Source organism: Melanerpes formicivorus, unplaced genomic scaffold, assembly GCF_026170545.1.
Source record: "Melanerpes formicivorus ecotype bairdi unplaced genomic scaffold, bMelFor1.0.p_v2 SCAF_19, whole genome shotgun sequence".
NCBI lineage: Eukaryota > Metazoa > Chordata > Aves > Piciformes > Picidae > Melanerpes > Melanerpes formicivorus.
In genome coordinates, this window is record NW_027142371.1 from 1,514,135 (window position 1) to 1,540,078 (window position 25,944).

At 52.8% G+C, this 25,944-nt stretch overlaps 1 protein-coding gene across 1 annotated transcript in view; it reads right to left on the minus strand.

Annotated features, from left to right (window-relative positions):
- AHCY (adenosylhomocysteinase) overlaps positions 1 to 24,672 on the minus strand; it is a 31,990-nt gene extending 7,318 nt beyond the window's left edge. Inside the window, exons 1-8 of the mRNA XM_068149764.1 lie at positions 24,581 to 24,672; positions 22,597 to 22,787; positions 18,177 to 18,252; positions 14,997 to 15,149; positions 12,581 to 12,693; positions 6,648 to 6,855; positions 4,253 to 4,340; positions 1,550 to 1,667 (exon numbers count right to left, since the gene is read on the minus strand). Coding sequence (XP_068005865.1) covers positions 1,550 to 1,667; positions 4,253 to 4,340; positions 6,648 to 6,855; positions 12,581 to 12,693; positions 14,997 to 15,149; positions 18,177 to 18,252; positions 22,597 to 22,787; positions 24,581 to 24,608 — 975 coding nt within the window. The 5' untranslated portion in view covers positions 24,609 to 24,672. The remainder of the gene's footprint in view (positions 1 to 1,549; positions 1,668 to 4,252; positions 4,341 to 6,647; positions 6,856 to 12,580; positions 12,694 to 14,996; positions 15,150 to 18,176; positions 18,253 to 22,596; positions 22,788 to 24,580) is intronic.
- Between the last annotated feature and the right edge of the window lie 1,272 nt (positions 24,673 to 25,944).

A 25,944-nucleotide genomic window follows, 5' to 3' on the forward strand; every position in this document is an offset into this window, starting at 1 on the left:
TGCCAAAGCAGCATCACCCAGGGCAGTCCACACAGGAATGCATCCAGGTGGGTCTAGAAAGTCTCCAAAGGAGGAGACTCCACAACCTCCCTGGGCAGCCTGCTCCAGGGCTCCAGCACCCTCACACCAAAGAAGTTTCTCCTCATGTTGAGGTGGAACCTCCTGGGTTCCAGTTTGTGTCCATTGGTCCTTGCCTTATTACTGTGCACCACGCAAAAGAGCTTGGCCCCCTCCACCTGACCCCTACCCCTCAGGTATTGATAGACATCGATCAGATCCCTCTCGGCCTTCTCTTCCCCAGTCCCCAGAGCCCCAGGGCTCTCAGTCTCTTTCCATAGGGGAGATGCTCAGGTTCCCCTAATCCTCATGGCTCTCCCTTGGACTCTCTCCAACAGGTCTCTGTCTCTTTTGAACTGGGGAGCTCAAAACTGGACACAGTAATCCAGGTGTGGTCTCACCAGGGCAGAGTAGAGGGGGAGAAGAACCTCCCAAGACCTGCTGGACACACTTTTCTTGATGCTTAGCTTACTTCATGTGATATTTTCCCTCAATTTGGCCTGCAGAAAAACCTAGTGTTACAAAACACTTAGTTTTGTTTCTCCGCTTCAGAGCCCAGCTGAAAAGCTGAGGATTTTAGATCCCTATCTTCCCATGTAGCTACAGCCACAGCTTGACATGAACACAGTGAGAACGCAAGGTGAGCAAGGATACAACATCTCACCTTGTCTGCCCACATACAGACTCCTGGTCTACACAGGCCTCTAAAATGAAGCCAGTAAGTCTGGAAGAGAAGTCTGAGTTTGGCAGAGCTCCAGGGAGCCTTTCCTGAGGCTTCAATCTCCACATCAAAAAAGCTTTGCAAACAGACATGGATTTATTCAAACCTCAACAGAATGCCTAAGACATCCCTTTGAGTTTCACTCTAACCCTGGCAGCCTGCTCCAGGACCAAGAATGTTCTGGTGCAGAGCAACACCTGAGCAAGCAGCTTCCCAAGAGGAACTTCAGATCAGCCACCAGACAACCTATGGGCTTTGTTCCTAGGTTTTCCAGTTCTACATGGTACCTACTGGCCTGTTCTGTATTCAGCAGCTACCTTGCTTTATGAAACTGACCTGTGACATTGCTTTCAGCTGGGGGCTCTCAAAGCAAGCACACTTCCATACCTCCTCACCATATCCCTAGCACCAAAGCAGATGTCCTGTAAGGAGTGAACTTGATGCAATTCATTCTCTACCCTAAGGGGTAGACTCCTGTTTGAGAAGGAGAAAGATGCATCCACACCAGGTGCTTCTCATGAGAGACCATGCTGCACACCTGGGCACTGCCTGAAACCAACTGCCTCAATACCAAGACAAGAATACAACGTGCAGCTGGCTCCAAGTTAATCAGGGAACAGCAGAATCTCCATTCTGATCAGCCCAGAGCAGCACTGGCTGCCAAGAAAAGCCAGAAACAGAACACCTGAAGAGAATTTCCCCTCTCTGGAACCAGACACTGAACAGCTTTGCTTCTCCCCAGCAGGAGAGCATGTGCAAGGGCTGGCTCACCTGAGGTTTAACGTTCACTGCCTCTACTGCATTTTCATTCAGCCACTTTGCATCAACTTCAACATCAAAATGGCCAATATTACACACTATGGCATCATCCTTCATCTGCTCAAAGTGCCTGCAAAAAAAGAAGTTGGATCAAAAGTCAATAAACACACAAAACATTTCTCCAGCACAAGATGCTCTGGTCCTTAGCTCTGCTCTAGGGGAAAACAAGCCTGGGCTCACTGGCTGCATTTTACTGTCTCAAGATGTGTGGGTCTGAATCTTCCAGGCATGAGCCTACTGCAAAAAGCTCTCAAGCTTGCAGGGAAGGACACTGGACACTTCCCAAGAATCTAAGAGGTTCAAAGGATGTCAGAGGTTGGAAGGGACCTCTGGAGATCTCCAGTCCAATCCCCCTGCCACAGCAGGAGCATAGAATCCAGCACAGGTCACACAGGAACACATCCAGACAGGGCAGGAAAGGCTCCAGACAAGGAGACTCCACAACCCCTCTGAGCAGCCTGTTCCACTGCTCTGTGACAGTGAAGAAGTTCTTCCTCATGTTGAGGTGGAACCTCCTGTGCTGGAGCTTCCATCCATTGTGCCTTGTCCTATGCCAGGGCACAAGTGAGCAGATCCTGTCCCTGTCCCTTCCTTCCTGACCCCCAGCCCTCAGATATTGACAGACATTGATCAGATCCCTCTCAGCCTTCTCCTCTCCAGACTGAACAGCCCCAGGGCTCTCAGCATTTGCTCAGATTTTCCCAGTATGGAAAATGAAACGATTTTCCTTCACCACCACTGAAATACCTACAATTATGCTTTCTGACACAAAAGGAAGTTTTCTTTGTGACTTTAGTTTCCAGCAGTTTGATGTCTCCAGAGACCAACAGCCTTGCCTCCTCCCACTTACTCTGATCTTTCACTACAACTCCAACACTTCCAGGGAGGGTGATTTTTCTAAGGCCAGGCTGGAGGGGGCCATGAGCAACCTGGGCAAGTGGGAGGTGTCTCTGCCCACAGCAGGGAGGTTGGAACTAGGTGATCTTGAAGGTCCCTTCCAACCCAAACCATGCTGTGATAATGGCAAAGACAGGAATGAGTTTGTGTACAGGGGAGGGGCTCTCAGCTGAGATCTAAGTAGCAGTAACAAAACCTGCAGGGTCATTTGAGAACAGGCTAGTGTCAAGCCTGCTGTGGGTACTGATGGAATCAGCCCTTACTTTTGACTTTCATTTGCCTCCTCTTCTGCTCACATTTACCTGTCCTAACACAGAATTTAGCACTGATGCTCTCATTCTCCAGCAGTCAGTCTATCCTTCTACACCTTTTCTTTCTCCAGCATGAGATGGACAGGAGCAACTGCAGCATGACAACATCCAAACTGAAAGACCAAAGCCTCAATTTCTCATTTAAATAGAATAGAATAAACCAGGTTGGAAGAGACCTTCAAGATCATTGTGTCCAACCTATCATCCAACACCACCTAATCAACTAACCCATGGCACCAAGCACCCTGTCAAGTCTCCTCCTGAACACCTCCACTGATGGTGACTCCACCACCTCCCCAGGCAGCCCATTCCAATGGGCAATCACTCTCTCTGTGTAAAACTTCCTCCTGACCTCCAGCCTGAACCTCCCCTGGTGCAGCCTGAGACTGTGTCCTCTTGTTCTGGTGCTGGCTGCCTGGGAGAAGAGACCAACCTCTGCCTGGCTACAACCTCCCTTCAGGTAGTTGTAGAGAGTGATAAGGTCAACCCTGAGTCTCCTCTTCTCCAGGCTAAGCAGCCCCAGCTCCCTCAGCCTCTCCTCACAGGGCTGTGTTCCAAGCCCCTCACCAACTTCGTTGCCCTTCTCTGGACTCCTTCCAGCAAATCAACCTCCTTCCTAAACTGAGGGGCCCAGAACTGGACACAGGACTCGAGGTGTGGCCTAACCAGTGCAGTGTACAGGGGCAGAATGACCTCCCTGCTCCTGCTGGCCACACTCTTCCTGATGCAGGCCAGGATGCCATTGGCCCTCTTGGCTGCCTGGGCACACTGCAGGCTCATGTTCAGCCTACCATCAACCAGCACCCCCAGGTCCCTCTCTGCCTGGCTGCTCTCAGCCACTCTGACCCCAGCCTGTAGCACTGCATGGGGTTGTTGTGGCCAGTGTGCAGCACCTGGCACTTGGATGTGTTCAATCTCCTGCCCTTGGACTCTGCCCATCTGTCCAGCCTGTCCAGGTCCCTCTGCAGAGCCTCTCTACCCTCCAGCAGATCAACTCCTGCCCCCAGCTTGGTGTCACCCACAAATTTACTGATGATGGACTCAATGCCCTCACCCAGATCATCAATAAAGATGTTAAAGAGCATGGGGCCCAGCACTGATCCTTGGGGCACACCACTGGTGCCTGGCTGCCAGCTGGCTGTGGCACCATTCACCACCACTCTCTGGGCTCAGCCTCCAGCCAGTTCCTAACCCATTGCAGTGTGCTCCTGTCCAAGCCATGGGCTGACAGCTTGGCCAGGAGTTTGCTATAGGGGACAGTGTCAAAGGCCTTGCTGCAGTCTAGGTAGACTACAATGCTGATGTGCAGAAATGAGATACTGTGTGACCACCACTGTGTGAGGTCCAGGACACTCTCACCACACTGCTGACTATTTTCCCCCTCCCCTTTAACCACAACTTATCTAACTGTACTTTCTGTCACTAAAGCAAAGCAGCCAGACCATACCTGCCCTGAACAATGTCAGTGCAGCCAGTGGTGGTAACAAAGATATTGCCTTCCTTGCAGGCCTCCTCCATGGTTGTAACTTCATAACCTGAAAAGAGAAAGAAAAGTTGCTCTACCCAACTACCAGCACTTACTAAAAACTGGGATGCAAGAGCAGAAGTAGAAAAGCAGAGAGGAAGACTGAAGATGAAGTCTGTGCCTTCCTAGGGAGGGTGGGGCCAGACTTTCTTCAGTGGTGCCCAGTGACTGGAAGAGATGATAACCACCACAAATTTGAACATAGGAGGTTCCATCTAAACATGAGGAGGAGCTTCTGTCACTGAAGGGTAATGGACCATTGGAACAGGTTGTCCAGAGAGGTAGTGGAGTCTTTGCAGTCATTTCAAACCTGCCTGGATTCAGTCCTGGGCAACCTGCTCTTAGTGAACCTGCTCTAGCGGGGAAGTTGGACTTGACCCCCAGAGGCCCCTTCCAGCTCCTGCCATTCTGTGATTCTGCAGTGAGCATCCTTCTCTTACTAAACATGCACAGAGGTGAGGGACAGAGATTTCTGTGCTCTTTCCAGTCTGCAGATCTGTACATTCAGGCCCTTCTGTCCAGAGCTATAGCATCTAGCACAGCACTCAGACTGTAGGGGGTCAAGTTTGCCAGGGCAAGTGCACCTACAATGCCTGCAGGTTCCAGACAGCTATGAACAGAAATGGGATAAACTGGTGCCAGGAAACAGTTACATGAGGCACCCACAGGAGAGAAAGAACACAGCTTCCAGAGCATGCTGTGAGCACAGCAGGGAAGGCAGAGCATGGGTTTGCTCTCCAAAAGCAAGGTAAAGCCTGGTTTACTGTGGGGTCTTAACCCACAGTGGATGTCAGAGTTCCACAAGATAATGAATTTATCCCAGGTTAGGCATACAGCATTATGCCATACAGCATTATGCCATGGAGGCCTCACCAATATTCTTAACTCTAAAGACATCTTCATGGCCTGTACTGATAAACTCCTTCCCTAACTCTAAGGAAAGAATTCTTGCAGCTAAGCTAGAGTCATTGCTGCCTCAGCAGGCACAGGGCTGAAACTCACCTGGCCAGCTCCCAAAATTCATCACAGAATGCATTGGGTTGGAAGGGACCTTCAAAGGTCATCTTTGATCAATCTCCTGAAGTCAGCAGGGACACCTCCAACTAGATCAGGCTGCACAGGGCCACATCAAGTCTGTGCTTCCAGGGACAGGGCCTCAACCATATCCCTGGGCAGCCTCTTCCAGTATTTCACTCAGGGGAAAGAGCTTCTTCCTTATGTCCAACCTAAATCTCCCCTCATTGCCCCTCATCCTATCACTCCAAGCCCTTCTGAACAGTCCTCCCCCAGCCTTCCTGCAGAGCCCCTTCAGATATTGAAAAGCAGCTCTAAGGTCTTTCTGGAGCCTTCTCTTCTCCAGGCTGAACAGCCTCAATCATTGATTGCTCTACACTGACAGGCAGAGACCCCATCAGATGTGAGAGTTTCTGCATGTATCACAGTATCAAAGTATCACCAAGGTTGGAAGAGACCTCAAAGATCATCAAGTCCAACCTGTCACCCCAGACCTCATGACTAAACCATGGCACCAAGTGCCACATCCAAGCCCCTCTTGAACACCTCCAGGGATGGGGACTCCACCACCTCCCTGGGCAGCACATTCCAATGGATAACAACGCTCTCTGGGAAGAACTTTCTCCTCACCTCCAGCCTAAACCTCCCCTGGCACAGCTTGAGACTGTGTCCTCTTGTTCTGGTGCTGGTTGCCTGAGAGAAGAGACTAACTCCCTCCTGGCTACAATCCCCCTTCAGGTAGTTGCAGACAGCAAGGTCTCCCCTGAGCCTCCTCTTCTCCAGGCTAAGCAACCTCAGCTCCCTCAGCCTCTCCTCACAGGGCTGTGCTCCAGACTCCTCCCCAGCCTTGTTGCCCTTCTCTGGACACCTTCAAGTCTCTCAGTGTCCTTCTTAAACTGAAGGGCCCAGAACTGGACACAGGACTCAAGGTGTGGCCTAACCAGTGCAGAGTACAGGGCACAATGACTTCCCTGCTCCTGCTGGCCACACTCTTCCTGGTACAGGCCAAGCTGCCCTTGGCCTTCTTGGCCACCTGGGCACACTGCTGGCTCATGTTTAGCTAGCTGTCAGTCAGCACCCCCAGGTCCCTTTCTGTTTGGCAGCTCTCCAGCCACTCTCTCCCCAGCCTGTAGCTCTGCCTGGGGTTGTTGTGGCCAAAGTGCAGCCCCTGGCACTTGGACTTGTTGAATGCCATCCTGTTGGGCTCTGCCCAGCTGTCCAGTCAGTCGAGGTCCCTCTGCAGAGCCCTTCTGCCCTCTAACTGATCAACAACTGCTCCCAACAACATGTCCCCAGTTCTCACCTTCCATGGCTGCCTGCAAGGCATTGATAGGGTCAATCTCAGTGATGATGACTCTGGCTCCAAAGCTGCGCAGGGCCTGAGCGCAGCCCTTGCCCACGTCCCCATAACCTGCCACCACCGCCACCTTGCCGGCGATCATCACGTCTGTAGCACGCTTGATGCCATCAATCAGGGACTCTCTGCAGCCATACAGGTTATCAAACTTGCTCTGAGGAAGAAAAAGGAAGAGAGTTTCACAACAGATCAAAGTCACTCAAGCAAAAAAATCCCTTAGAGAAAGAAGATGGACTTCTGCGCCAGTGCAACAGGCCAGGAGGCTGCCAGCCGGCTGAACGCTGTTCCCACAATGAGGGATGGGAAGATGATCACCTGCTTTGATGTTTATCCAGTTTCAGTCTGTAGAGTTACACCAGATACAGGCTTCAGCACACCCCTGATAAAAGGCAGCTCAAGGGAGGTGATTCTTTGCAGCCCGCAAAGCCAGTCAGAGCCCGGGCTGCATCAGGAGAAGTGTGGCCAGCAGTGCAAGGGAGGTGATTCTCCCCCTCTGCTCAGCTCTGGGGAGACCCCACCTGGAGTACTGCCTCCAGTTCTGGAGCCCCTATTACAAGAGGGATGTGGAGGTGCTGGAAGGTGTCCAGAGAAGGGCCACAAGGATGAGCAGAGGGCTGGAGCACCTCTCCTGGGAGGACAGACTGAAGGAGTTGGGGCTGTTCAGTCTGCAGAAGAGAAGGCTCCCAGGTGACCTCATTGTGGCCTTCCAGTATCTGAAGGGGGCCTACAGGAAGGCTGGGGAGGGACTGCTCAGGATCTCAGGCAGTGATAGGACTAGGGGGAATGGAAAGAAGCTGGAGGTGGGGAGATTCAGGCTGGAGGTGAGGAGGAAGTTCTTCCCCATGAGAGTGGTGAAGCCCTGGAATGGGTTGTCCAGGGAGGTGGTCGAGGCCCTGTCCCTGGAGATGTTTAAGCCCAGGCTGGATGAGGCTCTGGCCAGGCTGATCTAGTGTGGGGTGTCCCTGCCCATGGCAGGGGAGTTGGAACTAGATGATCCTTGTGGTCCCTTCCAACCCTGAATGATACTATGATACTCCCTCCTGACTCCACTCTGGTGAGGTCTCACCAGAGCCAAGCAAAGTGGCAGAATCACCTCTCTGGCTCTGTTGGCAATGCTGCCTTGGATGCAGCCCAGGATGTGATTTGCCTTCTGTGCTGCAAGCTCACACTGCCTGCTCCTGGCCAGCTTCTCTTCCATCAGCATCCTCAAGCCCTTTTCCTCAGGGCTGCTTTCTATCATCTCCTCCCCCAGGCTGTATTGGTAGTGAGGATTGCTCCAGCCCAGGTGCCGCACCTTGCACGTGCTCCTGTTAAACTTCATGAGGTTCACCTGGGTCACCTCTCCAGCTTGTCCAGGATTCTCAAAGGTCATCTTGCCCAACCCCCCTGCAGTGAGCAGGGACACCTCCAGTAATCAGATCTCTTAATGTCCCATCACACAGCATCCTCCTGCTGTAACAGTAACACAAGCTGAACAGCCAGACCTCCAAATCAGAATTCCCCTGCTAGGTCAGATATCAAAGTTCTCCACTTGAACACCTTCCTAAACTCAAACATTTCTGCACAGATTTTTGTGATGCTGCATTTCCTCCTTAGATCTTCTTTTTTGATCAGGAGGATGGACTGTACAAACATATTTGGTTACTGGAAGAGTCACAGCAGTAAGGAATTTCAAGAGGCCTGGCTACCAAAATTTGCTGTGCTTCCCAAGGCAGTGGGGTAAAAAGAACTCAGCACCACTCACAGCAAAATTCTGCTCTCAATGCCTGTTCAAGCTTTTTGGGCTTTCCACAGAACGTTAGGGGCTGGAAAGGACTTCTGGGGATCAAGCCCAAGCCTTCTGCCAAAGCAGGATCACCTAGGGCAGGTCACACAGGAACACAGCCAGGTGGGTTTTGAATGTCTCCAGAGAAGGAGACTCCACAACCTCTTTGGGCAGCCTGCTCCAGGGTTCCAGCACCCTCACACCAAAAGTTCCTCCTCATGTTGAAGTGGGGTCTAGTTTGTGTCCATTGCCCCTTGTCTCACCACAGGGCAGCACTGAAAAGAGCCTGGCCTCTTCTTGACACCACCCTTCTGATGTTTGTAAATATTGCTAAGATCTCCTCCTAGGGCCTTCCACAGCCTTAGGGCACCAATCACTCTTGTCTTTGCTTATCATAAGCAGCTTTAAGCCTGGACACCTAGGTGTGAGTAGGAGCAGAGGTTTCAAAGAGGACCTGCCTTGCAGGTCTGCTTGGTGCCATCTAGCATGTGTGAGGTGATGTTATACTTTGGTGCTCAGGCTGCAGCTTACAACTGTAACTAAACCCCAAAAAGCAAAGCCCATATATAGAAATGTTGCAGCTCTGCCTCCAATGCACTACCTGAGCAAGTCAGGAGGTGGAGTGGCATAATGCTTCCAGCCTCAGAAAGGGGCCAAGGACTAAGGCATGAGGAAGCTCCTGACTCATTGCCTCTAACCCTCACAACAGGCACATCTGCCACTAATAGTGCAGGAAGTTTGTTAGCAACCCTTCAAACTCCCAAGGTAGCATCAGTCAGTAATCCTCTTTTCTAGCCCTCCAGCAGATTTCCCTTGCAGTCTAAGTCTTCTTCTGGAAGAAAAAAGCACAGTCAGATTTGATTCCTCCTCATCAAATCTCCCAGTTGCCAGCAAAGCCTTAGAGATGCCTGTGAGCAAGGTAGCAGAGTGTTGGATGCAAACATCCATCCCACCCCACCACAGCTGAGTGGCAGGAGGGAAGAACAGAACTGGATGCTGCCTGCCTTCTGTCTTCAAACACTAACCCCAAACCAACTGACTCTGCCAGCTCAGCTGCATGTCTTCCTGAAGATCTGTGGTTAGCACAAGTCTTCTACTACACAAACACCAAGGAGTGCTTGCACATCAGCACTTGTTTGGCACTGGAATGAAGTGAATGAGATCAGCACAACCCAAATGCACCCAAGAGGCTTTTTTCCCCAAACATCTGAATTTCTAAGTTTCCTAACAGCATTAAGTTATCCTGCAGGAGGCACAAGTCTGGGTGAAAAGGTTGCAAAGGAAAAAGCCTGTTCCCAGAAAAGCTGGATTCCTGCCTACTAGCTATGAAATGAAGGTGGCAGGTGGATCTCTGAGGTGAGAGGAAACACTCTTCAGATAGCAGACTGCAGAGGAATCAGGCCAGTCAGTGAGAGCTGCCATGCCCAAGGGGACACTGTTAGGATAGGAATTTGAACCAGATTTACCAACTAGGCTTAAAACTAGGCTGCTGGAGGGTAGAAGGGCCTTGCAAAGGGACCTCAACAGGCTGGACAGATGGGCAGAGTCCAAGGGCATGAGACTGAACACATCCAAGTGCCAGGTTCTGCACACTGGCCACAACAACCCCAGGCAGAGCTACATGCTGGGGTCAGAGTGGCTGAGGGCAGCCAGGCAGAGAGGGACCTGGGGGTGCTGGTCGATGGTAGGCTAAACATGAGCCTGCAGTGTGCCCAGGCAGCCAAGAGGGCCAATGGCATCCTGGCCTGCATCAGGAAGAGTGTGGCCAGCAGGAGCAGGGAGGTCATTCTGCCCCTGTACACTGCACTGGTTAGGCCACACCTCGAGTCCTGTGTCCAGTTCTGGGCCCCTCAGTTTAGGAAGGAGGTTGACTTGCTGGAAGGTGTCCAGAGAAGGGCAACAAAGTTGGTGAGGGGTTTGGAACACAGCCCTGTGAGGAGAGGCTGAGGGAGCTGGGGCTGCTTAGCCTGGAGAGGAGAAGGCTCAGGGGAGACCTTCTTGCTCTCTCCAACTCCCTGAAGGGAGGTTGGAGCCAGGCAAAGGTTGGTCTCTTCTCCCAGGCAGCCAGCACCAGAACAAGAGGACACAGTCTCAGGCTGCACCAGGGGAGGTTTAGGCTGGATGTTAGGAAGAAGTTTTACACAGAGAGAGTGATTGCCCATTGGGATGTGCTACCCAGGGAGGTGGTGGAGTCACCATCACTGGAGGTGTTCAGGAGGAGACTTCATAGGGTGCTTGGTGCCATGGGTTAGTTGATTAGGTGGTGTTGGATTAGTTGATAGATTCAACACAATGACCTTGAAGGTCCCTTCCAACCTGGTTTATTCTATTCTAAAACATCTGGGCTGATCAGATCAATCAACCTTTACCAGCCACAGCCCATGGAGGTGTCACTTTTCACAGAATCACAGAAAACATTCAGGTTGGAAAAGACCCTCAGGATCAGCAAGTCCAACCAATAACCCTGATCTGCAAGGGTCACTCCTAAACCATATCCTCAAGCACCACATCCATACAACCTCTGAACACATCCAGGGCTGGTGACTCCACCACCTCCCTGGGCAGCATATTCCAATCCCTGAGCACTCTTGCCATGAAAATTTTTTCCCTAATGTCCAGTCTGAACCTCCCCAGACACAGCTTGAGGCCACTCCCTCCTGTTGTGTCACTACCTGTGAGAAGACAATTCCATCAAGTTGGAAGGGGCCCTCAAAGGTCACCTAGTCCAACCCCCTTGCAGGTAACAGGGGCAACTCCAACTACAGCAAGCTGCTCAGGGCCACATCAAATCTGATCTTGAATGACTCCAGGGATGGGGCCTCAAAGACATCCCTGGGCAACTTGTTCCATTATTTCACCCCTCTCATCATGAAGAGCTTCCTCCTGATGTCCAACCTAAATCTCTCCTGCTCCTGTTTCAAACATTGCAGCTCATCCTATCACTCCAAGCCCTTCTGAACAGTCCCTCCCCAGCCATCCTGTAGGTATCCTTCAGATACTGAGATGTATCTCTAAGGTCTCCCTGGAGTCTTCTCAAGAATGAACAGCCTCACCTCTCCCAGCTTGTCCTTGTAGGAGAGGTGTTTCAGCCCTCTGATCATCTGTGTGTCCTCCTCTGGATCCACTCCAGCAGGTCCATGTCTCTCTTGTGTTGGGCCCCAGAGCTGGCACAGCACTGCAGGTGAGGTCTCACCAGAGCAGAGGGGCAGAATCACCTCTCAGCCTGCTGGCCACATGTAGCAGTTTGGGCTGGGTACCCTCTGCTACAGGGGGTGCTTCCTGTGTCCAGAGGTCCAGCCCAGTGGGCAGACACAGGAAACTAGGTATTGCCTACCAGAATTCTCTGCACCACTATAAGACCCAGTGTGGGGTCTGGCACTTCCTCTTTCTTCCCCCTCCATCACCCAGTAAACCTGGGGGAGACATCTCCCAGCCTTGGGCCTGGCTAGGGTCAAGGCCAGGGGGGATGGGCAGTCTCAGATCTGGCCAGCTGAGACTAGCCTAGCAGTGGAGTGGGAGAAGGGGGGGAAGAAGGAGCCCTGGGGGTCTTGGGTGTACCCCCAGGTGGGGATGGGATGTTTCTGGGTCTGCTTTGGGATCTCTTTTGTCACTGTGCTTCTGGCTCTCTGTACACACTCACTGCTTTCCATTTAAACCTTCCATCACTTTTGCAATCCGTTTGTCTGAGTCATTATTTCTGCCCAGGGTGGGGAGGAGGTTTGCCTCAACCCATCACACCACACTTTCCCTGCAGCCCAGGATGCCACCTTTCCAGCTAGTACTTGCCACCTACCTCTGGAATTTGAACTCCTCAGAGTGAGGGCATGCCCCTTGGCACAGGAACTGAGTGCACCTCAGGAGCCATGAATCCCCAAGGTGTCTTCACATCATGAAAAGGCAGAAGAATGGATGTCCTTACATACAAAAAAACCCCTTGCACTTCTGAAAGCAGACTAATACAATGGCTTTTCCCATCCTGGGCCCATTTCAAGGATACTGTGGATAACTGATCAGTCCCAAGTCAAGAGAAAGAACATCTGAATGGGAATGCCAACATCCCAACCCCAAACTGGTCAGACAGCAGAACGTAACAGAAGGGCTCCACTTGCATTACCTTGGTGACAGAGTCATTAACATTGATGGCTGGCACTTTCAGAGTCCCATTGGCCTTCATCTTGTACAGGTTGTGAACTCCAGTGGTTGTTTCTTCTGAAATACCTCTAATTCCTGTGGAGACAGTAAAAGGATTCACCTTAGTTGGTGAATCATCCTTGGCTGCTGCAAACCAACACACCAAGCTGCTGGAAGAAGGATCTAACAGAGGCCCAATTTAAAGAAACCCTGTGCAGGAAGCAGAGATGAGAGGAGAACCCTCACTTGGGTCCCCAAGGCAGTAGTTTGAAACTTCAAACCAGCTTCTTCCCCTACAAGACAATTAAAAGAGGCCACAGGTGCATCCAAGAGGGCAAATGGCACCCTGGGGTGCACCAAGAAAGTATCTAGGAGGCCTCTGGAGGTTCTCCTCCTCCTCTACTCTGCCCTAGGAGACCCCACCTGGAACACTGTGTCCAGTTCTGGGCTCCCCAGTTCAAAAGACAGGGATCTGCTGGAGAGAATACAGCAGAGAGCTACAAGGATGACTGAGGGACTGGAACATTTCTCCTCTGAGGAAAGGCTGAGAGACCTGAGGCTGTTTAGTCTGGCAAAGAGAAGGCTGAGAGGGGATCTCAACGTCCACAAATATCTGTAGGGTGACTGTCAGGAGAACAGAGCCAGGCTCTTTGCAATGATGCCCTGTGATAGGACAAGGGACAATGGACACAAACTGAAACCCAGGAGGTTCTACCTCGACACGAGGGGAAACATCTTTGCTGTGAGGGTGCTGGAGCCCTGCAGCAGGCTGCCCAGAGAGGTTGAGTCTCCTTCTCTGAGGGCTTTCAAACACCACCTGCATGCATCCTTGTGTGGCCTGCCCTTAGGTGACCCTGCTTTGGTAGGGGGTTGGATTTGATCTCTAGATGACCTTTCCAACCCCTCCCATTCTGTGATTCAGTGATCTATGATAAAATATTCTTTAGAAAAATGGAAGAGAGCAGCTTTAGACTAGGAGAGACCTCACTCTAATCTAACCTTCACTTTTGGGCCCCTCACTACAAGGACATTGAGGGGCTGGAGCATCTCCAGAGGTGGACAAGAAAGCTGGGAAAGGGTCTGGAGAACAGGGCTGGTGAGGAGCAGCTGAGGGAGCTGGGGTTGTTTAGTCTGGAGAAGAGGAGGCTGAGGGGAGACCTCATTGCCCTCTACAGCTTCCTGAAAGGATGCTGGAGTGAGGCTGGTATTGCTCTCTTCTCCCTGGGACCGGTTGAGGAAACAGCCTGAAATTGTTGGACTCGATGATCCTCGAGGTCTCTTCCAACCTTAGTTAGTTATACTGTGTGCCAGGGAGGTTTGGGTTGGAGATGAGGAAACACCTTTGCTGCAAGAGTGGTCAGGGATTGGCACAGGCTGCCCAGGGAGGTGGAGTCCCTACCCCTGGAAGTGTTCCAGAAACATGTGGCCGTGGCACTTGGGGCCATGGTTTGACAGCCTTGGTGGGGTTGGGTTGAAGGTTGGGCTGGATAACCTCAGAGGGCTTTTCCAAACAACCCTGTGATTCTCTTTGTCCTTAGCCCAGAAAGCTTGCCCAGCAGCACACACAATGGACACTGGCAGAGCTACAGAGGCCCTGTCATACTTGCCACACAGACCTGCCTGCTGCTGCAGGTCATGTCAAATCCCCTCCAGATCAATCTTTACTAGCAACACCACACTGACCTGTTTTCACTTTCACTAACTTACACTGAAAATAATGAATCAGAGCAAGAGTCTCAGCCCTGACTACCAGCAGCTTCTCTGACAAACTGAATGCCTTGTAGTTGATGTAAGGCAGAAAGCAGCTCCCTCACCAAGAAGGGCTACAGGGTGTCATGACTTCATCTGGAGGTGCATTAAAAAGATGGGGAAGGAAAAGCATAATATTAAACTAGTAATTGCAAGCAGACATTGCCCAGAAAGGTTGTAGTTGCCCCCTTCCTGGAGGTGTTCAAGGCTGGGTTGGATGGAGCCTTGAGGAACCTGGGCTACTGGGAAGTGTCCCTGCCCATGGCAGGGGCTTGGAACCAGGTGATCTTCACAGCCTCTTCCCAGCTATACCATTCTGTGAGCCCATGAAACATTAAGCAGTTGTAAAATACAGTCCATTCCCTGGAAGCTTTGCAAGTCAGCAGTACCAGTGGCCCCTCCCAGGCACTGTGAAAGACAGCCAGGGCAGCTGCCTGTAGCTTATACACCACACAGAACAGAGATGGCAGCAGATCCCCCAGGTAGGAGATTCTGGTTTTAGGCTACAAACAATTTTCACAGCTTGTTTGCACATGCCTGTGCCTCTTCTCCCACCCCTGCCACACAAGCAGGGAATTCCCACAGGAGCAGACTGCCTAAGCAGCCTCCCAAGCGGAGCTGTGCCTGACAAAAGAGAAAATGCAAGTCACCTTTCAAGAGCTGTGGGTATTTGGTATGAACCAGGTTGGTAAGGTCTCCACCATCATCCAAGATCATGTTGAGAGGCTGCCCATCCTTGAAGTACAGGGTCTGCTCAATGCACCACAAGTACTCCTCATCTGTCTCCCCTTTCCAGGCAAACACTACACAGGAACAAACAGACACAATCAGCTTTACTCAGCATGTAGCAAAGCAGCCAAAGGCAGATTTCATCAGCAGCTCTCAGCAGCAGAGCTGACACAGGTGATTTCCTGTGCCTGCAGGCCAGGGAGGACATTTGCACTGGGAAAAAAAATGATCAAAATGAGAAGTGAAACCACTTTCCCTCCTGTTCCAGGCTACAAATCTGGCTAACATTTGAGACTTCACTCATTTCACCATTTTGCAACGTTAAGAGGGAGAAGAGGTGAAAATCTGAGACTGCACTGTTCTTTTTTTCCAATATTAAGAGAGAGAAAGCAAAGCTACCTAAAGCAGACTTCACAACACCCAGTTGTCCCCTAACACACCCTACAGCACCAGCAATTAGCCACTGGATAGACTGATAGAGTCACAGCTTTCCCTGGCACAGCAGAAAAGAACTAAACTTTAGCATGAGCTAAGCACCAGCTGACAAACTCTTCAGCAAGTTTGAGTTTAAGTTCTAGTCTCTGGCTCAGCACTAAAATCCAACCTGCCAGGCCCTGTCTGCTCTCATCAGGAGCTATTTCCCTACCATTTCATCTGCCATCAGCAGCAACATGCTGCAGACACTGCCATCCAGCCTTTCCAGGCTTCATCCTGCACTTGAGCCTCAGCTGCACTCAGCCATTCAAACAAATATCTGCTGGATACAGCAGTGGCTGGGTAAAAGGGACCACAAAGTGGTGGCAAATGGAGTTAAACCCAGCTGGCAGTCAGTCACAAGTGGCAATGTGCATTTGCAGCCCAGAAAGCCAACTGCACCCTGGGCTGCATCAAAAGAAGTGTGACCAGCAGGTCAAGGGGAGTCATTCTGCCACTCTGGTCAGGCCCCATCTGGTGTACTGCATCCAGCTCTGAAATCAGCACAGGGAAGATGGGAACTTACTGGAGCAGGTCCAGAGGAGGACCACAAAAGTGATCAGAAGGCTGGAACACCTTTTCATGATCTTGACAGCATGTGTCAGCAGTGAGTTTGAAGATGACACCAAGCTGGGTGGCAGTGTTGATCTGCACCAGGGTAGGGAGGCTCTACAGAGGAGCTTGGATAGGTTGGATCCATGGCCAATGCTACCAGGAGGAGCTTCAGCGAGGCCAAGTGCCAGGTCCTGCACTTGGGGCACAACAACCCCAAGCAATGCTCCAGGCTTGAGGAAGTGTAGCTGGAAACTGCCTGGCAGAGAGGGACCTGGGGGTGCTGATGGACAAGCAGCTGAAAAGGAACCAGCAGTGTACCCAGGTGGCCAAGAAAGCCAAAGGCCTCCTGGCTGGGATCAGCAATGCTGTGTCCAGCAGGAGCAGGGAGGGGATTGTCCCCTGGGACTCAGCTCTGGGGAGGCCACACCTGGAGTGTTGTGTCCAGTTTCGGGCACCTCAGTCCAAGAGAGATGTGGAGGTGCTGGAGCCAGGGCAGAGGAGGGCAAGGAAGCTGGGAAGGGCCTGGAGAAGAAATCTGGTGAAGAGCAACTGAAGGAGCTGGGGATGGTTAGTGTGAAACAGAGGAGGCTGAGGGGAGACCTCATTGCTGAAAGGAGGCTGTGGAGAGGTTGGTGCTGGTCTCTTCTCACAGGTAATTAGTGATAGAACAAGAGGGAATGGCCTTAGGCTGTGACTGGGGAGGTTTAGACTGGACAGTAGGAAGAATTTTCCATGGCAAGAGTGATCAGGCACTGGCACAGGCTGCCCAGGGAGGTGGTGGAGTCACCACCTTGGACATGGTTTGGATGTGGTGCTTGGGGCTATGGTTTAGGGGTGACCCTTGCAGACTAGGTTTATGGGCTGGACTTGGTGATCTTGAAGGTCTTTACCAGCCTGAGTGTTTCTGTGATTCTGTGGTCAGGCACAGTGCTCTCACACCCCAATATTGGCTAAACTGTGACCTTTTCTTTGTTTGCACAGAAAACTAACCTTGAGCCACCAGGAGGCAATGATGCAATTGCCCTTGCTGAAGAAATGTTCTTTACTACCTCACTGTATCCAGAAAACAGTAATTAAAGAACACAGTCAGCATTCCTCCAGGGTCTTGTAAACACACAAAGTGTAACATTACCAAAAGGAGCCTGCCAAGAGCAGAGGTCAAACACTTCACCTGCAAACTGCTCCTCAGTTGAGTTCTGGGTGTTGAGAGCAGCAAGGAAGGCAATATCCTAAGATCAGATCTAGAGGGCCACCAGGTCCTTTGACATCACACGGCAGAGATGAGGAGAGGCAGAGATGCCTGCAGCCAGGAACACCGAAGGAGCTGATAAAGGGACCACTTTCTTCTGTTACCTTAGAATGGACCACAGCTAGGGAAAGGCTTTTGGCAATAGCCCATTGTAACAAAATGGCATCCCAAAGGTGTCAGAAACCAGATTTAGCCTCTGCCAACAGCCAGGCTCAGGCCACAGTTCCCAGCCCAGAGCCATAAGGACTCTGTCCTTAAGCTGAGTAACACAGCAACAGCTTCATATATCCACAGTGAGCCATAAGGAATTGCTCTTTAGTCAAGGGTGACAATAACAAACCAGCAGCATCCTGATGAACCACTCCAGGAACATTAAGCACCACAGCTGGCCTAACTCTAGCCTAAAAACAGCTTGAGTACTGACCCTGTCAGTGCAACAGAGCCCAGTGGAACTGACAGCCTTGCCCTGACCCCTATTTAGTAGCAGGCTTGCTGAAAAGCACCAAACACCTCCCCACACCTCCACACCAAGCTATTTAACTACTCAGCCAATTCAATCCCCTCAATGCCCAGGCACAAAGCTGGTGACATCCAGGCAGGCTCTTTCACAGCCTCACATCAGCCATTGTCAGGAGTGCTGTGCCTAGGCTGATGCAATGCAGCTTGAACCAAATGTCCTCTTTTGTAACAATCACTGCTTTGGACAGGCTATCCCTATCCTGCAGCTCGTTCAGAAGAGCTTGGTTTGGACACAGTTTGCTTTAGCTGGAGCAGGCAGCACCCCCCAACAACTCAGAGCCAAAGCAGAACATGAGACACTTACCAGGGATGCCAGCTTTTGCAATAGCAGCTGCAGCGTGGTCCTGGGTGGAGAAAATGTTGCAGCTTGACCATTGCACCTGGAAAATAAGCCAAGCTTTTGTTTGCTGAACAAAGTTCTGAGAGATCAGACACAGGAGTTACAAAGGCAGCAAGAGCACAAAGGCCTTTTAGTGCAGACTCCTGCTTTTCCCTGCAGCTCTGCAAAGTTCAGGGGAGACCCAAGTAGGTGACTAGGGCAGCAAAAATGAGGTCACCTTGGGAGAGAACACAATGGAGCTTCAGGTGTACCCCATTCCTTATTCACAAGAGCTTCTGCCAGCCAGGACAGGGCACACATTCACCTGCAGCTCTCCAGGAAGTGCACAGCAGGCTGAGTTTAGAAAGTTTTGCTCACTGAAGTTCAGGTTTTTCAGCAGAGCCACACAGCAAGTGTGGGATGTGGACATGCAGCAACACACCTGCTGCAGAGTCAGAAACGCAGCTGAAACACCGCCCTGGATCAAGAGGCCTTCTCCAAGTTTATGCTCACCCAACTCTCCCTCTGTGCTCCAGTCATGGAAGCTCCTCCAGCTGAGCATAGTGGGTTTCACACAGATTTCATAACTAGGCTCAAGCACCTCAAAAAGCAACAGCAAGCTGCTGAGTTGCACTGAGGAGTATCTGCAGACCAGTTGTAGCTCCCCAAGCAAGCACAGAAACCATAAAATGGCTTAGGTTGGAAGGGAACTCAGAGATCATCCACCCCTGCCATGGGAAGGGATGCCTCTCAACTAGAATTGGTTGCTCAATCTGGCCTTAAATATCTCCAGGGAGAGGGCATCCACAACCCCCCTGGGCAACCTATTCCAGAGTCTCACCACCCTCATACTGAAGAACTTCTTCCTAAACTCCAGTCTAACCCTACCCTCCTGCAGCTTCCAACCATTCCCCCTTGTCCTGTCACTGGACACCCTTATGCAAAGTGCCTCTGCAGAGGGAGGAGAGCCACAGATCCCAGACCCACACAGGGGCTCTCTGCTCCCTACAGGGGTTTGCATGCTTATTTGTAACAGACCTTGAGGAGAGTCCTCATGGGCAGAGTCCAACAGGATGACATTCAACAAATCCAAGTGCCAGGTGCTGCACTTTGGCCACAGCAACCCCAGGCAGTGCTACAGGCTGGGGACAGAGTGGCTGAGAGCTGCCAAAAAGAGAGGGACCTGGGGGTGATGATTGACAGCTGCCTGAATATGAGCCAGCAGTGTGCCCAGGTGGCCAAGAAGGCCAAGGGCATCCTGGCCTGCATTAAGAATGGTGTGGCCAGCAGGAGCAGGGAAGTCATTGTGCCCTGTACCCTGCACTGGTTAGGCCACACCTTGAGTCCTGTGTTCAGTTCTGGGCCCCTCAGTTTAAGAAGGACATTGAGAGACTTGAAGGTGTCCAGAGAAGGGCAAAAAGGCTGGAGAGGGCTCTGGGGCACAGCCCTGTGAAGAGAGGCTGAAGGAGCTGGAATTGTTTAGCCTGGAGAAGAGGAGGCTCAGGGGAGACCTTGTTCTCTACAACTCCCTGAAGGGAGGTTGTAGCCAGGTGGGGGTTGGTCTCTTCTCCCAGGCAGCCAGCACCAGAACAAGAGGACACAGTCTCAAGCTGTGCTAGGGGAGGTTTAGGCTGGAGGTGAGGAGAAGAGGTCTCTTCCAACCTTAGTGATACTGAATGAGTACTGAAAGTTCTTCACTGAGAGAGTTGTTAGCCATTGGAATGTGCTGCCCAAGGAGGTGGTGGAGTCCCCATCCCTGGAGGTGTTCAAGAGGGGCTTGGATGTGGCACTTGGAGCCATGGTTTAGTCATGAGGTCTGTGGTGACAGCTTGGACTCAATCTTTGAGGTCTCTTCCAACCTTGGTGATTCTGTGATACTGATAGGGTAGTAAGGCACAACCCCTCAGCCAGTTTTCAGACACTTATTTCATCAAGAACTGACACCTCAGGTCAAGGGCTGCAGGGGGAAGCACCTCATGTGAGCCTAAAAAGCCAACACTAGTCAGGGAAAACACATCTGGAAGCAGCACAGGGAAACCAAATTGATGACCTTCTGCACTGCACCTCCTCACCTGGGTTTTTCTAAAGCTCATATCAGTGCAGAGGACATCAGGAGGTGTCAGGGAATTAGAAGTATACAGAGTACCCATACACTGTATACACTTGGTACAGACATAGGTCACTGCACAGATGCAGACTCACAGATTGCATAAGGTTGGAAGGGACCTTCAAAGGTCAAAGGTCATCTTGTCCAACCTCCCTGCAGTCAGCAGGGACATCAACTCCATCAGGCTGCCCAGTCTCCAAGGCTGGGGCCTCCACCACATCCCTGGGCAACCTCTTCCAGTATTTTGCTACTCATTCTGAAGAGGTTGTAGCCAGGTGGGGGTTGGTCTCTTCTCCCAGGCAAGCAGCACCAGAAGAAGAGGACACAGTCTCAAGCTGCTAAGTAAGCACACAGCCACACTGGGATGCAGCAACCAAGAGGAGCAGCAAGGAGCTACCCAAATTGCAGTGGCTAGTGGTTTTAAATCTTGGAGGGAGAATAACATCAGAAGCAAAGGACTGTACCTCCACAAAGCTCTCCATCAGCACTGCACTGTTTGCAAATGTGGAGCAGCTCTGAAGAGGCTGAAGACCACCTGGATGAGTGCAAGTGACCTGCCAGGCTCATCCCCTCTGCTTCCTAAGGAAATGCCTTAGCAGCTGCAGAGAGCTCACCCTTCTGTCAGAGCTGAACACCTGCATGACACAGTCCAAAATGTTTAACCATTTTCAGGTAGGGATCAGCAGGTCACGAGAAGTGATTCTGCTGCTCTGCTCTGGTGACACCTCACCTGCAGTACTGTGTCCAGCTCTGGGACTCCCAACACAAGGACATGAACCTGCTGGAGCACCTGGCAGGGGGCCCATGAAGATGCTCAGAGGGCTGGAGCACCTGTCCCATGGAGACAAGCTGAAAGAATTGGGACTACTCAGCCTGGAGAAGAGGAGGCTCCATGGAAACCTTAGAGCTGCATTTCACTATCTGAAGGGGACTTACAGGAAGGCTGGGGAGGGACTGTTCAGAAGGGCCTGTAGTGACAATGAAATCAGAGCAGAGGGGATCTAGGTTGGATATCAGGAGGAAGTTATTTGCAGTGAGAATGGTGAAATACCAGAACAGGCTGCCTAGGTATATGGTTGAGGTCCCATCCCTGGAGACCTTCAAGATCAGGCTTCATATGGCCCTGAGCAGCCTGATCTAGTTGGAGGTGTCCCTGCTAACTGCAGGGGTGTTGGACAAGATGAGGGTTCCATCCCTCCTAATGCAATCTGTGAATCTGTAAATCCCATACAGGCTGCCTCTGAGCAGCCTGAGCTCAAGAAGGAATTTCAGATCACATATGTACTTAGCATAATCCATCCTCAAACTCCAGCCAGCTCCTTGCTCAGCACACAAGCTATCTGGATTGTGCTCAGGTGCTTGGCTCTCCTTGTGCCCTGTGCAGTGTGCACTCAGCTGTGATGTTTGGACTTCATTCACCAAGCAAGGCAGAGGACACAGTGCAGTAAATGGCATACAGGTTTCTCAGTCTTAAATATGGACCAGAGTAACTGGTCCACAGTCACACATCAAATCAGGGGAGCTGCCAGCCCTCAGATGACTCTGTGTCCCTGTTGTTCTCCTGCACAGCTCGAGGGCTAGCATGAGCTTTCAGAAAGCTTCATTAGTTTTTGCTGACTTCACCAGGGCACAGTGTGGCTCTTAATACAGACTAATCTGTGCTGGAGGCACTCACCAGAGCTGCACAGCACATCCCAGCACAACAGTGTGGGAGCACCTTCCAGCACTGCTGCCCAGGCTGCTGTACACACAGCTGATAGAGCTGCTGAAGCCAGCAACCCAGGCCAAAACAAGCATTCAGGAAGATGCCTGAAGAGGGCATACAAGAAAGCTGGGGAGGGACTTTTTGACAAGTAATGAGGGGGAAATGGCTTTTACATGGAAGAGGATAGATTGAGACTGGAGAATAGGAAGAAATTCTTGGAGAGTGAGGGTGGGGAGGCACCGTAGGAGGTTGCAAAGAAAAGCTGTGGAAACCCCCTCCCTGGAGGTGTTCACAGCCAGACTGAATGAGGCCCTGAGCAACCTGGGCTGGTGGAAGGTGTCCCTGCCCATGGCAGGAGGGATTGGATGCTCTTTGAGGTCCCTTCTAACCCAAACCATTCCATGCAGCTTGCCCAGAGGGGAGACTCATCTCACATGCCAGAGGTGTATGCAGTATGCTTTTCACTTGAGGAGAGAAGATCTACTTCATCCACCTGGAGACTGCAGCACAGTTTCTTCCACAAAATACAGCCATGGGCCAGGATCCCCTCAGGCAGCTCCACAGGCAGAATGAGAAGCTCAGAGACACTTTACCTCAGCTCCCAGCGCGATCAGGGTCTCTATGAGAACTGCTGTCTGCACTGTCATGTGAAGGCAGCCAGCGATGCGTGCCCCTTTCAGAGGCTTGGATGCAGCATACATCTCCCTCATCTTCATCAGCCCTGGCATCTCATTCTCTGCAATCTCAATGGCCTTGCGACCCCAGTCTGCAAGGCTGATGTCAGCTGCAAGGGAATGAGGACAGGTGTCAGAATTTAAACAGCAGAGAGCTCGGTGTCTATTCACACACTTGAGGACAGGCATTGGCTGCAGCAGCTGAAGCAAACACCCAGGAATAGCTGGGAGACAGAGCTGGGGGGAAGATGGACCTTATCCCAGTTACTCTCTTCTTTCTTTACTACAGTACACAGGCTTTCAAACAAGTTTAGACCAAACCTAAGAGCCCTTCTGAAAACAAGTGTGCCCCTGTATGAGCATACTAATCAGCTGTGACCTATCATGCAGACATCTGGGGGCTGTTAACTGAGTCAGCCCCAGCCTTAAGCTCTCTCCCTTATAAGTGCTGCCCACGGGTCAAACACTTCGTAGAGAGTTTTACTTCCAGAGTATTAAGACTTTCAGGGAGGGGAAGTTGCCCGTCTGGCAAGAGGTTCCCCACACAAGAACACACATAGCATGTACCAGGAGCTGAACCCAGCCCAGCTCCACCTGAGAGCTAAGCTTGCAAGGTTCCTACCCTTTTGCTATCCACAAAGGCTATTTTCAAGGCACCATAACTACCTCAGGTACAAGTCCACTTCTGCCTCTGTGAAAAGGATCTGCAGAAAAGGTCTGCAAAATGTGAACAAAAGAGACTTCCAACAGGCCAGCTCATAGCAGAAAAATAGCACAGTCCCCATGGATGCTGACTCTTGAAAAGGCAAGAGCCAAACAGCTAATGTCTGGATGCACCGCTTGGCAGCATCAGCCACCACCAAGTGCCCCTCTCACTCCGTTTGCTCTTTCAGCAGCTTGCCACTTCTCTTAAGATCACACTTCTCTTTCACCTACCTAGCCAACTCAGGCACGGTAAGACCTCAGACTTGCCCCACCTCATTTAAAACAAACAAGCTAATTGCTTCTTCCTCCAGAATGAAACCTTGGGGGCACTGGAGCTATCGCCTATGCGTTAGCTAACTGCTGCACAGCCTTCACGTCAACAGGAGACTGAATGCCCCAGGCAACGGAAAGATGATGTAAACTACATCAAGAGGGTCTTGAACTCTACCCTTCTAAAGATCTTAGTACTTTTACCAAAGCTGCTTAAAAAAGCCACCAAACACATATACATATGCTGCGGTTCTTCAGGTTCATAGCCTCCAAGCCGATTCATTTATTAATCTAAGCCTTCTATACTAAATTTCTTCTCAGTCGATTTAACCTGCAAAAAGCACGCAGCTCTTGATAAAAATCTGGCAGGGGGATTGTGGCTCAAGATCTATGAAGTCTTTAGGGAAACGTTTAAGCGAGGCGCCCCTAAGCTTTCCCATCCGGGGCGAGAGCCTGCCCGCAGCTCCTGCCCGCGGGGCTCCTGCCGGGCAGGCAGCGCGGCAGGCGGGCTGGAGGCTGGGGGGTGGCGGCCGCCGAGCTTCGCCGCACCGCGGGCTCCGGAGCGGCAAAACCGCGAGCAGAAATCCCGCTGGTGCCGCGCTGCGGAACGAGGCAGCAGCTGCAGGGAGCCGGGGCAGCGCCTCCAGGAGCCGCCTCGCTCCTCGCCGGGGCTATCAGCAGCGCGCCGCAAACACAGCCCGGCCCACAGCGCAGCGCGGGTTCCAGGCTTGGACTCTCTGCCTGCAGTGCCGTGCCGTGCCGCCCGCGCTCCCCGCTCCGCATGGGCCACAGGCCCCCTTCCCCCCGCGGCCGCGGCCCGGCCCCGCACCCCGCCGCGCCAGGCCCGGCCGGGCCCGGAGCACTGCGCCAGCCGCGGGGGAGCCGCCGCAGCCCCGCGCAGCAAGCGGAGCCCAGGACGCACACTCACCCACTTTGTAAGGCAGCCTGTCCGACATGCTGGCGGGCGGAGGAGCCGGCGGAGGAGAAGGTGGGGGCGGACCCGGGCGCGCTTTAAGTAGAGGAGGCGCCAGGGCCTGCGCGGGGCGGGGCCAAGCCTGGGCCACGCCGGCCTGCGCGCGCCGCGACGTGCCCGCCGGGGCCGCGCCGGGCTGTGCGCGTTCGGGAGGTGCGCGTTCGGGAGGTGCGCGTTCGGGAGGTGCGCGTTCGGGAGGTGCCCGCCGGGGCCGCGCCGGGCTGTGCGCGTTCGGGAGGTGCCCGCCGGGGCCGCGCCGGGCTGTGCGCGTTCGGGAGGTGCCCGCCGGGTTGTGTGTGCCGGGGCCGCGCCGGGATGTGCCCGTTCGGGAGGTGCCCGCCGGGGCCGCGCCGGGCTGTGCGCGTTCGGGAGGTGCCCGCTGGGTTGTGTGTGCCGGGGCCGCGCCGGGATGTGCCCGTTCGGGAGGTGCCCGCTGGGTTGTGTGTGCCGGGGCCGCGCCGGGCTGTTCGCGTTCGGGAGGTGCCCGCTGGGTTGTGTGTGCCGGGGCCGCGCCGGGCTGTTCGCGTTCGGGAGGTGCGCGTTCGGGAGGTGCTCGCTGGGTTGTGTGTGCCGGGCTGTGCCCGTTCGGGAGGTGCCCGCCGGGTTGTGTGCGCCGAGCCCGGGTAACTGCGGCTGCGCCCGTGCCTGCCGGGCTTGCGGGGCCGGCCTGGCTTCTGATCCGCCTTCCCCGTGGCCAGAGAGAGACCCAGAGCTCCTCGGTGCTTCGGCTGTTCCCAGAAGAAGCTCCCTCAGTACCATCGTGAGCTCCAGAGGTCACCACTGCTCCAGGGACCTGAGCGAGACCCACGCCAGCCAGTGGCACCCAGAGCAGCCCTGCCACCCACCACTCCCGGCGCCAGGACAAGGCTTAGAGCCACACAGGGCCAAAGAGGGTCTCAGGGCAGTGCCAGGACAGGACCTGTTCGCCAGTGCCAGGTGTGCCCATAGAGCCACTGTGTGCACTGATGGGGCAGCACACCCTTTCCTGGTCCCCCAGAGTTCCTCGGGCCATGCCATGAGCTGGTCCATGTGAGCAGGCACTGTGACATGCAGACCCTTTGCTGCAGCGGGCCGAGGGCCTGCAAGCCCGGGCAGCACCTGGTGAGGTGCCACGTTGCATTGCTGAGGCACAGCACGTACGGCACTGTATCTGCCTGGACCTTGGACTTGGCTGTGACCTGCTCCTCCTAGCCTGCAGCCAGTCTGCCTGGTGCAGGGCAGGGACAGCACAGCCAGTTCTGCCAGCCCCTGCCCCCCTGCCCCAGCCAATGCCTGCTGCACATGCAGGAGGCAGAGCCCTGCTTCAGCCTTGCTTGGGG